This window comes from Chelonia mydas, chromosome 15 (genome assembly GCF_015237465.2).
Source record: "Chelonia mydas isolate rCheMyd1 chromosome 15, rCheMyd1.pri.v2, whole genome shotgun sequence".
Taxonomy (NCBI): Eukaryota; Metazoa; Chordata; order Testudines; family Cheloniidae; genus Chelonia; species Chelonia mydas.
Genome location: NC_057856.1, coordinates 30,165,673 through 30,179,099, shown reverse-complemented (window position 1 = coordinate 30,179,099; position 13,427 = coordinate 30,165,673). Strand labels below are relative to the sequence as shown.

General features: G+C 39.7%; 1 protein-coding gene and 1 long non-coding RNA gene across 6 annotated transcripts in view; one reads left to right on the top strand and one right to left on the bottom strand.

The window, feature by feature from the left end:
- KIAA1671 (KIAA1671 ortholog) overlaps window positions 1-13,427 on the bottom strand; it is a 152,139-nt gene that overhangs the window by 109,039 nt on the left and 29,673 nt on the right. For all 5 annotated transcript variants that reach the window (XM_037878429.2, XM_043529243.1, XM_037878430.2 and 2 more), the window contains exons 2-5: window positions 9,088-9,229; window positions 6,641-8,429; window positions 5,450-5,543; window positions 144-3,404 (exon numbers count right to left, since the gene is read on the bottom strand). In XM_037878429.2, the coding sequence (XP_037734357.1) occupies window positions 144-3,404; window positions 5,450-5,543; window positions 6,641-8,376 (5,091 nt within the window). In that variant the 5' untranslated portion in view covers window positions 8,377-8,429; window positions 9,088-9,229. The remainder of the gene's footprint in view (window positions 1-143; window positions 3,405-5,449; window positions 5,544-6,640; window positions 8,430-9,087; window positions 9,230-13,427) is intronic.
- On the top strand, window positions 5,981-12,840 carry LOC122463021. Its single transcript, XR_006285965.1, has 2 exons — window positions 5,981-6,136; window positions 12,273-12,840. It is a non-coding gene; the product is annotated as an uncharacterized LOC122463021 (long non-coding RNA).

Here is a 13,427-nt window from a genome sequence, read left to right as displayed (position 1 = left end):
CTCATGGTAAGGCCAGCCCTGTTTACACCAGCTAAGCGTCTGGCTCTAACACAGAAACAGCAAGACAAAGCAATCATGACAAAATATCTTCATCACTTTCACAGTTATAAGAGGTGCTCTAACAAATACTGCCTTGTAAATACCTTTTTATTTTCATGGCAGAAAGATTCTTGTTGATATGCACTCCTCTTTTTCAGTCTGTTTTCTTCACTTTCCAATGGGAAGCTTTGCCTGAATTGGGGCTGGTCCCTCCTTTCCTTTGCGTCTTCCCTCAGAGGCATGCTGCCTCTTGCTTTAGCAGGATGGTTCTTTTCTGAGTATGATCGTTTTAAATCTGGCAGTGCATTTCCAAAACCAGATGTACGGTCATTCCACTCAGCTTTGCTCTTCATATTGGAAAAGTCACTCTCATGTGAGGTTTTGTTTGCACTCTCTTTGTTCTTATTTACAGAGCTCCTCGTTACATTTTTGTGCTGGTCATCATCCACAGACATCTCTGTGAACTGCTGTTTTGTGAACAATTTCTTCTGTAATAAGCCGCCGCTGCTGCTGCTACCACCACCATCGGGGGAGAAATCAGAAGCTAAACTGACTTCCAGTTTTTGGTCCACACTAATAGGATTTGCAGGCAATACCTTGTTATTTGTGTATTTTGCACTTTGGAGCCTAGATGTTAAATTCTTCCCTTGATCCTCATCAATAATAAACGTCTTTTTTCTGGTACCAGTAGTGTCAGCAGGTGAATTTATAAGTTTATCTGAAAGCGAACTAGGCTTTCCCCAGTGGGGAGGACTGAATTTTCTATCTTTGGACTTTTGCTTACTCCATTCTGGGCTACAGGACTCCAGTTTCTCTTTGCTGTTTTCATGGAGAGTTAAGTTCTCCGGCCTGCGGTGTTCTTCTGCACAGATACCTTGTTTAGTGATACTAGCAGATTGATCCAAGTTCTTCCAATCTTTCCAGTTATAGCTGTGTGGAATTTTATCAGCCACATTCTTTTTGTACTTTGACTTCTCCCAATAAAACATATTCGGATCGTCAGAGAACTGGTCATCTTTTTCTTCTTGAATGTTACTGGTCTTTATGGATTCCTCTTTATATTCTGCCATAAGAGCATCAATATCAAGAACTCTAGATCTATACCTATCTTCAGTCTTTACTCTGAACGCATCATGAATGTTTTCCCCAAACTTATTTTGTGTTAATAGTTCACTGTCTTTGTGCAAATGCCTGAAGTGTAGCGTGGATTTTGGCTCATGGTATGAGGAGACTTTTCCTCCACTACCTTTTAGATCAGGTTGAATAGTATTTTTCAGGCCCTGTTTTAAGAGGAAAGCATCAACATCTATAATTTTCTCTTTAGCATGATCCAGCCCTCTCTCACAAGACCTCCTATTATCATGTTCTCCAAGCACTGGATATATATTTTTTAAACTTAAAATATCTTGTTCTTCCTCTTTAACCCAATGCTTGTTAACACATGCTTCTAGGGACTTATCTTTACAATGTATACTCCGTACATTTTTATAGGATTGCTGAGATGTAGGATTGGACCTTCTGGAAGAACCAGAGTTCAGATTAACTCGTGCACTTTCAACCTCTGTAGGAATCTGGTTATTCTCATTTGCATTAACAGTACTTACAGAGCTTTTTTCTTTTTTATCAGGAATCTGATACGTAACTGCAAAATAGGTTGCCTTTGGTTCAAAGGGAGAAACCTGCTTCTTCAAATAATCATCAGGACTGATTGAAACTGTTTGGTTCACTTCCTTTGATTCTATCCCATCTTTGTTTTTTTTACTTTTCTTCTTTATTGCACCTTCATCAAATTGCAATGAATCTGTTCTACTCAGCCTTTTGATACTTTCTTGAGTTAGTGGGATAACTTCTTCTTGCTTGCTAGAGTCCTGAGGCAAGGTCTTCCTTCGCCACCTTTCTGAAATTTTAAGGTCAGAAACACTACTACTAGTTCTTCTGACTTTTTCTTCTGGTTCTACTAATCTGAGTTTGTCTCTTTCATTTTCAAGGGCTGCAACATCTAACCCTAAATCTTTTCTTACACAAATTGAGTCTGCATATTTCCTTAATCCAAAGACTCTGGATTTCTCTTTATCAGCAGTTATTACTTCTGTGCTAGGATGCGGGTCCACGGAGAGTTTATACAATTGGTTATTTCGAGGCACTGAAATATGACTCCCATGTTTATTGGCACTGGTTGAAATAACATCTTGACCTAAATCAGCTCTGGATTCATAGCCATCTGTCCTAACTGGTTTTATACCAGCTCTCTCAGAAAAGTATTTGGTCACATTAGAACTCTCTGTTTTATTTATGCAAGAGAGATCATTCTTTTCTCTTTGCATTTCAGGATGCAGTTGTGTCATTTTTTCATTTGCTATCCCTAAATCCTTACTTTTGATTGTAGCATAAGATGATTTCTCAGTTATAAATACCCGTTCACTCTGATTTTTATTGGACTCTGTTATCTGTTCATGTAAAGTACATTTGCTGTGGAAGACATCTTTAGGTTCTCTAAAAGTAAACTTTTTTGTAGAAGTGTCCAACATGTCTTTAGTTTCTGAAATAAAACTACCTTCTTTCAAGGGGTCAGTTTTATTATCTAGCCCACACGGCTGATCAGGATGTAAGACATTCCCATCAGGTTTTCTCTTCTCTTTCACAGAAGATTTTCTAGTTTTGAGTGTCACAGCTTTATCTTCAGGTACTACTGTAATAGCTTCACTAAGTGCTCTTTCACCAAAAGTCTGAAGGATTTCATATCTTGGCTCTATTCGTTGGTAAATTAGAGAGTCCTCTACATGCTTAGGAGTGGGTTTTTCACATTTCTCACATGAAGAATGTTTTTCCACTGGAACTGCCTGAGCAATTTTCTTGTCTTCATTTAGATAAATTGTTTTTCCACATTTTTCTGCATCTGCTACATATCCTGATACACCAGACTGACCGTGACACTCTCTCTTTGAACTAGTTTTCTCCTGTAATTTTTTTTCCATCCCAGATCTTCTGTTATGGCCTAGCAAAGTCACAACATCATATTTGCCTTCAAATTCATTAGTCAGCTTTCGTGTAGGATCAATTACAGGGTGACCAGCAGCAACATTATGCCTCTGGACATTGTGGTCAAACATGGTGGCTCGGACAGTTTTTACATGTGCATTTTCTGCAGGAGTGGTGGGTTTCAATTTTTTTTCAAAGTTATTTTTGGCTGACACAGAGTTTTCACTCTGCAAAGATAAATTTTGCGTCTCTCTCAGAAAACTTCCTTTTCTTTCTATCTGACCAGCTTTCTCTGATATTTGTACTGTCTGTCGTGGTTTCCACTGATTCCCAATAGCACAGGTCTCACTACAATCTGTTCCAGGAGGAGGCTTCATCTCCTTAATCTTAAACAAAAAAATTCAACAGTTAGAAGTTTATTTAAAAAAAAAAATGAACTACAACATTATACTACCTAGTATGTATTTTACACACACACACACACACACACACACACAAATTCCTTAAGAAAACTAACAAACAGATTCAAATATTGGTCTAAGGTAAACTTGCAAACCCTAGGATAAGTCCTCTTTACATCAGAATATCTTACCATTTGATTGTTTTTAATATAACAAATTAAAATTAAATGCATGAAGAATTCCTGGGTTCAGACTTTCATGGTATATTTTAATCTGCAGTGATTACTTCAAGTCAAGTTATACTCCGGAAAAGGTACTGCCACACAAAATACAGTAGAATATGAATATTTATACCATATTTTGTAAAAGCCAGCTTTTCCCAAAATAAATGATATTACTGGCTAGCTAAATGAATAAATGATTAGTACTCCATACTGCCATGCAAGAGACCTCAGTAATCTTGGGTATAAACCGGTAAGGGATGGAAGGCTCATGCATGATTGTCAGAACTTGCTAGTAGAAAGTAGTAAGGAGAAAGACAGATGGTCTGCCTGAGCCACAGGCATAGGTCTCAGGACATCTGACTTCCATCCCCAGTTCTGCCACTGACTTCCTGTGTAACCATGGTCAAATCACATAACCTTTCTGTATCTTAATTTTTCTTTTTAAAAAGGGAAATAATAATTCTCTCATCAGGATGTGGCAAGGATTCATTCATTGTTGCTCAAGAGACACAGATACTACGGCAAAGAGCACGTTAATAATGACTAGGAATAAAAAATAATCAGGAATTGCAGTTTGTGGAAATAATGAAGAACAGCTGCTGCTGGCTGTGGGGGGGGGGCGGGCAAGCAATTCTGAGCACATTTCACAACTTAGAGGAATAGCGTTAAAGAAAAACTAAGTTAAACAGATTTGGGGGTGCACATGTGTATTTTCAAAACAATTTTAGGGAGGTCTGACACTTCCAGTATCTACATTCAGTGATTGTATCTATTGTCACAATAAAGGCTACATTTTAGTAATTTTCACTGTGGGAGTACATGACGATAAATAGAAGAAGTCTTTCTGCCCTATGAAAGCATTGAAATTAGTTCTAAAATTTTCAGTTAAACTTTTTTTAAAGGTTTTAGTTCAATGAACTAAAAAAATTAATACTGTGGAATTTATTTATAAATCTTTTAAACTTTCTGATTTCTTGAGTTTTTTTAATTGGCAAAGCAAATTTATTCAGTCCTACTTTAGGTCAACTTGTGAAGAGAGTAGCTTCCCATTAACCAAAAGAGTTAAAGTAAAGTTCGGATTTTTGTTCATTTTTCAATTACTCTTCTTCAAAATTAACTCATTAGACTCTTATATCAAATTGGCATTTTTCTTTCAAGTACTACTGTGTTGTAACCAGGACCGAATAAGATAAGAAGAAAAAAACCCAGGCCCAAACATCAAGGGACTCAGGAAAAATATGCCTAAAATAACAATATTAAATCTTCATATACACAACAATTTTATAGTTTTAAGTAGAAAAGTTGTATTTTGCACGACTTAAGCATTATGCTTAGAAACTAAGTTATCTATATATTCATCAATTTTTAAAAGTGGCCAAATAAGACACTCCAGATTCTTTATGTAGCCCTGTGTTGTCATAGACCATTAGAATTAAATGTTACAGGAGGGGTTGGTAAAAAACGCAAAGCATGTTTAATATAATGATATATTATAAAAGCTTGAATTAATTCAGGACACTTTGGAAGTTTCATAAGAAGTTAATATGTGTAAGGCTATTGTCATTGGTTAATATATATGTGTGCAAAACTATAGACAAACATGTACATGATTTCTGTACATTACCAGGGTGGCCTAAAGAAGGAATTACCCAGGTAAACTTATTAAGATTATGCTATTCTTAATACTCACAATGGCAGTTTCTAACTCGTTGCTTTCTATAGCCGTATGTGACATAGCATAGTGCTATATAAATTATAACTACAATTCTGTTTGGAAGACCAAGTCTGTAAGTGCCACTTTCTTACCTTTTGATTTTCTTGTGTTTCACTAGTAACATCACTATTCAATTCAGTAGGTTTCTGAGGTTTAATTTCATTGGTTGATGCTGGGCTTGAAAACCTGTTGCAAAAATTTGTTATTTCTTTTAAGTATGGATGACATTAAACAACTTTAGTTAGTTGCCCAATATGCATTTTTTCAAATGCAAAATATGACTATTTCTTTTCATATCATTTTAAAATGCTCCAATTAATTTCTTATAAATGTGATTGGAGAAATCACTTTATTTCAGAGCACAAATCTTATCTTGATTCAGTGATTTACATATGCCTGAACTATTAGCAGACAAAGCCCAAACCTTCTCTACAGTTAACAAGCTAGATATACTTTATTTTCTATCTTGGAAAAAAATGTTCTAGAATTTAGGACATAATTTAGTTAGTAGACTACTGAAAAACGGGTTGAAAGTTCCCACTGTCTCTTGCATAAACTTTACTGTTATGTTGAATTCTATTCGGTTCAGGCTCTTATCCCACGCTCATCATTGCAGCATTCTACACCACAGATCTCTGCAGTGTCTGCCTGCTCTAAACAGGCAGAACATCAGCTGGAGGGCACTTAAGCCCTGCCCTGCAAGTGACAGCTCTCATCTGCTTCCCTGCTTCCTCCAGAAAAAGATGCAGAATCATGGATCTGTGGACCCTCATATGAAGGTGAAATAAAATTCCTATCTGGCGCAAAACCTGACAGTAGATAGTGTCACTGAGGTGACACTGATAAAGATCTACCCTAATTTGTGCCAAATGCAAAAAATTATTTATAAGTATTTTGAAAATAAAATAAAAGCAAATAGTAAGGCTAACACAATGGAAGTGAAAAGAGCACATTAAACAAATGAAAACTCAGGTTATATTTTGAATCTTTGAAAATACATGACAGCATGAGCTATATTATTCATACCTGGATTTCAAAACATGTAAATAAAACTCAAGCAGTAGTGAGAGACTGCTAAGATAGCATGCAAGAATTAATATTACTGACAGCGTATTTTTGCAGCCACTATCAAGATAAATTATGAGCAACGGATTAAGCAGAATTCTAAGAAAAAGTATGTTTGAAGATTACAAGTGAGGAACTGTGATATCTGATTTTTTTTATTTGTACTAATTGAAAACTTGAAAAGAATAGGAGTATTAAAGGTCTCTTCTGTAACTTACTTCTTTGTTAAGTCTGCAGAAAGTGGTCGTGACTTGAGTGATGTGCGTAGATTTCCTGGCTTAACATCTGTATTTTCTGTTGTCAGTTCTCTGATTCTCTGTTGGATGTTCACATTTCTGTTTTCCCTCTCAGTGGCTGCTGGGAGAGGCTCGGTATCCACTGGAGTAATGCTACTTTCTGAGCCAGCAAACAAACGGATGTGTTTTTTAACGCTCCCCCTCAAGGTCTTGTTTTCTTTTTTTGAGGAATCTGTAGAGTTTTCACTGGCTAAAACTCTGGAAGTTTCCTTTTGATCCAATATTTCCACTTCTTTAATTGTTTTGCTTTTGTTATTAGCCATCTCCTTTTTTTCTGATCCATGTAAGTTAGTTACAATGTCAATTTTTTTCTCATTTTGTTCATCTTTAGATTTCTGTTTAGTTTCCCAAGGGTATTTTTTATCTTTTGCAGAGATCTGTATCGAGTCTTTTGTATAGTTCGGGCTGGATGAGTCTAAATCTTTTGGAAAGACTTTCTGGTTTTGCTCACTAGATTTGTTTTTAACATCAAAAAAGTCAATGTCCTGATTGTTACATTTCAGATTTGATTTAGAGGGATCACCTTTATTCGGTTCTATTTCTTCAACTTTAGGCCTCATTTCAGACTGTTCTTGAGAGTCTATGTCAGTGAAGTGAATTCCTGGTACAGTCTCCTTAATCGCATCAGATGGACAAGTTTTCCTGCACAGAGAAACGTCTTTATTTTCAAATTTGGCAGTTAGATCCATGGACAAAGGCCTTGGTTTTCTAACCCATGATTTCTCTGTTGGAGATTTTTCTTCGGAGACTTCCAAATTGCTACACTTTTGATCTTTTAATGATTCCAGAAAAACAGCAGATACTGGTCTATGGTTTAGCTTTCGTTGCACTTCAGTTAATAAGCCAGCTTCGCTGTTGGCATATTTTGCAACGTCCTTGGTTCTCTCACCTATAGGATCTTCATATGTGTCATTTTTTTCATCAGATTGGTGAGGATTCCAGGAGACTGGTCTGGGGTCTGATGAAAAAGATATTTGCCTATGCAGATCACCTTCAGGTTTTCTGGAAGTCACAGATAGCTGAGAGATCATCTCAGGCTTTGCGTTACATTGCCACTCTTTTGTCTGTATAGTGCCAAGTGTTCTATGCTCCTCAGATATTTTACCTCGTGTTAAATTTACCTTGGATTTCTCAGTGCTAGCTGTTTCAAAAAGAATCACAGTATTTCTGCTGGGACTGGAATAAAAGGTCACATTTGTGACTAATTCATTGTTGCCTTTACTTTCATTTTCAATTAGTTTTTGATCTACTAATAGAGGGATATCTCCACTTAACACCTTAGCAGATGTCATTTCTTCAGTAGGCTGTCCATACACAGAGAACTTGGGGACAAAATTATTTGGTTTGAGAGCTGTAACAGGAGGTTTCACATTCGCAAAAGTATCTGAAGGTTTATCCTTAGAAAATGGCTTTGGAGAAAGCCTTGGCCTTGATCCAGGAGTAGGCATAGTTGCTGGTCTCCAAGTGCTCCCAAATTTGTTTTTTTCTTCAAGAATTATTGGTGTTGAAGGATTAGAAGGTAGACCAGCCTTATTACTTGCATCCAAAAGAGGGTTGATGTAGGTGCGTTGTGTTTTATCCTCACTTGTAATTTCATTTAAATCAGGTATTGTTGTTAAGGATGCTAGAGCAGAGTTGATCTCTACTCTTGTTGCCATAGCTATAGTTAAACATCCAACAGAACTGGAAAAATCCAATTAGGAAGAACAAACTATAAAAAAAGCAAATGTAAGTGTTAATATACGCAGTCAGCATGGACACCAAAGTAGAAATTCACTCAAATTCTATAGAATAGTAATAATAATAAATAATAATAATTATTATTATTATTTTAACTAGAATTTTAAATTTTAAATATTAAAAAAGTTTGAATTTTAAATTGTAATTTCTAAATAGTTGGGCACTTCAGCTATCTAGTTTACAGTATGCATCATACAATCAAATGAACTGCTTCCACACAGAGAATGTACTGTATTTAGTATTTTTGTCTTTTAACTGAACAACAATGGCAGTGATTGATAACCTAAAAATCAGAGAACATAGTGCTAATCCTAACAGGGCAGCCAGACAGCACTACAGATTCCTGTAAATTAAGTAAATGTCTTCAAATGTTGAAAAATTAATTTACATCAGGAAACTTGATTGAAAAGGAACTGCATTCCACTATCACAGCCTCAACCCTTATTTTCTTAAGTCTTCTCATGGGTTAGCATGGAAATAATATTTAACATAAAGAAAATATAGCGAGCACAAGAGTGAAGGTATTCTTAAAATTTTATTTGGCTGTTACTAGTTAAGAGAACTGATAATTAAAATATATGAAGTAAATGTTTTCTGCATCAAAGCCCGCAAGTTCTGAAAGCACTTACCCTAGTTTGCATTGTCTGCATATAGATATATAACTGAAGAAGCATGTAAACTGAAACACTTTTCATTCTGAAGAGCAGTTTCCTTAGATCTCATGAAGTACATGGACATATAATCACTTCAGTGATCTGTACTACACCTGACCTGTGAATAAAGAGTGGACATTCAGAATCTAATGTGGCAGAGCATATACTGTACATTCAGGGCAAGGTCTACACTACACAGTTAGGTTCACGTAAGTCAATTTAAGTCGACCTAATTATGTCAGTGTCTACACTACAGCCTTCCTCCAGTTGATGTAAGTGCTCTACTACATCAGCATAACTCCACCTCCACGAGAGGCATAAGGCTTATGTCGGTGTAGTTAGGGCGATGCAGTGTCTGCATAGACACTGTTACTTACATCCTGTCTTGTCAAGTTCATGCAGGCTCCTACCCTGAAATTGACAAGAAAGCTGGGAAGCCAAGCCCAGCTGCACCCCACTCTCCTGGAGAGCTGAGAAGCTGGACCCTTCTCCCGGCTGGGAGCTAGGGCAAGAAGCCCGGCAGCTGGACCCCACTCTGAGCTGGAAGTCAGGGTGAGACGCTCAGGTGGTCCCCCCACCCCACCCCCACTGCACATTCTCTGCTGGGAGCCGGGCAGCCTTGTCAATTTCACGGCTCCCTGAGCCCTTAAACTGAAAAGGCTGCCTGGCTCCCAGTGGGGAACGGGGAGGCGAGAAGCCCCAAGCAGCTTCCCCCCAATTCCCGGCGGGGAACTGGGAGATGAGAAGCCCAGGGCGGCTTCCCCACATCTTGGTAGGGAATCGGGAGCAGAGGGAGGGGGAGCCTGTGACACAGCCAGTCTCCTTGTAAGGAGCTGCCAGCAGAGCTGAGAGACCAGGCTCTCAGCTTCCCACACTGCCCCATTAGGTCAGTGGAAGCGCTCAGGGTGAAGACGTGTACTACTGACACAAGGAGGGTAGTGTGGACATGCACCATCAGTAATTACTGCTGTGGATGTAAGTCAGCTAATATAGGTTGACCTACATTTCTAGAGTAGACATATCCTCAGTCAAAAACTTCAGCTTTCCAATTTAACAAGCTGACTTCTGGTTAAATATACAAAGCAACAAGATTCAATTTTCCAATTTATTTAAAATAATTTGTTGATTTCAATAGCTGCAGCTCTAAATTACAGTAAACATAGAAGGTAAAAGCAAGAATATTTTATTATATCATCAATATTTTAAAGCTTTAAGTATATGAAACAAACAGAACAAATAGAAACAATGTGGTGACCACATAAGGATGAATATTGGGTTAAAGCTAGACTAAAACCGAATTCTTATGAGTGTTGCTTGCAGATTCTCAGTGTTGTGTTCTCAATCTCAGATTAAATGTTGGGCTTTGCATTACTCATCTCAATTATAGTAATTTACTTTCTATTGTAAATCTCATTTCTGTGATAAAAAAAGTGTCTGCAGTGTGAGCGCTTTTCCTCAAAAGGCTAATTTTTTATCAAAATTTGACTTTTTACTTTAACTAAGGCCCGGACTACTCTAAATAATTATATCGACCTAGCTACATTGCTCAGGGCTGTGAAAAATTTTGCCCCCTGAGAGCTGTAGTTATGGTTGCCAACCCTCCTAGATTGGCCGGGAGTCTTCCGGAATCGGTTTCAATCTCCCGGTGGCTACTGAAAGCCATCCGGGAGATTCTAAAATATGCCAAAGTCCAGTTGGCAGTGCAGCAGGGCTAAGGCAGGCTCCCTACCTGCCCTGGCTCTGTGTGGCTCCCGGAAGGGGCTGGCATGTCCAGCAGCAGCTCCTAGGTGCAGGGGCGGCCAAGAGTCTCTGAACGCTACCCCTTCCCCGAGTGCCGACTCTGCAGCTCCCCTTGGCCAGGTATAGCAGCCAAAGGGAGCTGCGGGGGCGGTGTGCGAGCCACCTGGCTGACCCTGAGCCTAGGAGTCGGACATGCTGGTCGCTTCCGGGAGCTGCCTGATGTAAGTGCTGCCGGCTGGAGCCCACACCCCTCACCCCCTCCCGGAACCCAACCTCCTCCCCCAGCCCTGAGCCGCCTCCCACACCCAAACTCCCTCCCAGATCCCACACCCGTCCCACACCCCAACCCCCTGCCCCAGCCCTGAGCCCCCTCCTGCACTCCAAACCCCTTATCCCCAGCCCCAACCCAGAGCCTGCACCCCCAGCCAGAGCCCTCACCCCCCGAACCCTAAACCCCAGGCCTGAGCCACCTCCCACACCCAAACTCCCTCCCAGAGCCCGCACTCCCTCCTGCACACCAACTCCCTGCCCCGGACCTGAGCTCCCTACCCCAGACCTGAGCTCCCTCCCACACCCAAAATCCCAGAGCCCGCACCCCCTCCTGAACCCCAACCCCCTGCCCCAGGCTCAGCCTGAAGCCCCCTCCTACACTCCAAACCCCTCAGCCTCACCCCCCAGCCCAGAGCCCACACCCCAACCCCCTGCCCGGTGAAAGTGAGTGAGGGTGGGGGAGAGCGAGCCCTCACCATGGACCCAACTAGGTCGATGGAAGAGGTGGTTTAACTACATCATTGTAAAACACCTTCCATCAACAAAGGAAGCATCTAAGATACGAGCATTACAGAGGCGTAACTGCAGCACTGCAGCTCTGCTGCTGTACACACAGCCTAACCAGTGATTCCCAGACTTCTTTCCCCAGGATCCCTTTGGCATCTTACTAAGTGCCCTGGACCCTTTCCTTTCCAGTGCTACCAGAACTCCCCGCCCGTGTCAGCATGGGAATGTCCCTGCCAGCGTCACCTCTCACACAGTGCATGTGCAGTCACGCTGTATGGAGGACGCCATTTTGAGAGAAAAAATGGCATCCTCCATCCGGCAAAAGTGCCATCTGGTGTGTTCCGGCCCTGGCTCAAGGGTCAGACCCTGCCTAACCCATGGCGGGAGCACAGACTGGGAACCACTGGCTTGAGTATTATTTCCAAGTTACCTCCTAACAAGGCAACTCTACAGCTAGTAAAGCTGACACATATAGCCATCAGCAGTAAATGGGAATTTTTTTAGTAGCAACATGTAACCTATACATTTTCTATTTATATTAAAGACATTTTAAGCTAAAGTAAACTGTGTATTTAAACACACTTAGCAGATCAAAGGCTGCAGGTTCATATTTAGTCACTGCAAAATTCTTTGTTCCTCTTAAGGCCATCAAATTCTGCCTCTTCAAAAGGTGTCTGAAAAGTGACTACTGCCAGCTGCAAAAAGTGGCATGAGTGAAGAAGTCTCTGTTTCTCTTCCATCAACCGTCAGACAGTATCTACAGCAAAGGTGTCAGTCACCAACACATTTTATATATTTTTGTGACCCACATCGTATTTTTAGATTCTGCAGAATGCAATCCTTTTTTTTTTTGGCAAAGCAACACTTCAAAATGTTATGTAAGCAAAATGAGAAACAAAAGTGTACCTAAAACAACATTGGCTTCCTGAGTCTGCAGACAATTTGAAACAATGACACAGAGAGCTGTGAACTCTTCTACCCCCATTAACTTCATTTGAGCGTTAACTCAAAAATCCAACAACAACACGTGAAATGACAACATTACTCATTTCATCTCTCACCAGTAGAGTGAATGGATGACGAAGAGGGACAGGAATGAAGCCAAGGAGGGAGTTGCTGCAGGGGATAAAGCGCAGAAGGAAGAAAAGAGGGCACATGCAAAGAGACAGGGACAAGAAAAAAAAAAAAAGCAGGGTTGTGAAGAAAGGGAAATATAGAGCTGAAATAGCATTGGTCCTAATGGAGAAAACATTTTCTCACTGTGCGATGCTGAATATGTCAAAGTGCAGAACAGGTAATAAATAATGATAGCTCAAAGTTTAGTTAGTATATCAAGTCCACATTCTACCCTTGATCTGTAACAATCCTTCACATTGATATCAGTGAGATTCTGAGATAATCTCCTCCTTTAAGAGCCTGATCTCTCTCGTATAAAATGACAGCACATTCAGCCACTACTTGGTAACTTTGATACGTTGCACTTGATAAAAGAACCAAGATAACACCTGTAAGTAGGGAATATAGAAAGGGGAAAAAGTTTAAAGAACTAGGAAATAAAATATACCCAGTATTAAATTGTGTCCCAAAAATCCAGTTAGTATCTAGATCCAGCACTTCCTACTATTCCAAACATGTCTTCAGTTCTCAGCCAAGTTAGTTTACTCCGTTAACTTTGGCAGTTTGTTTCCTATTCCAACCAGCTTGTGTATGAGGAAATTCTGCCTAACCTATTTATATGCTATGCTAGTCCCTTCCTCAGGTTGAGTCCATGACCTCTTGCTTTCAAAATAGTAACTGTC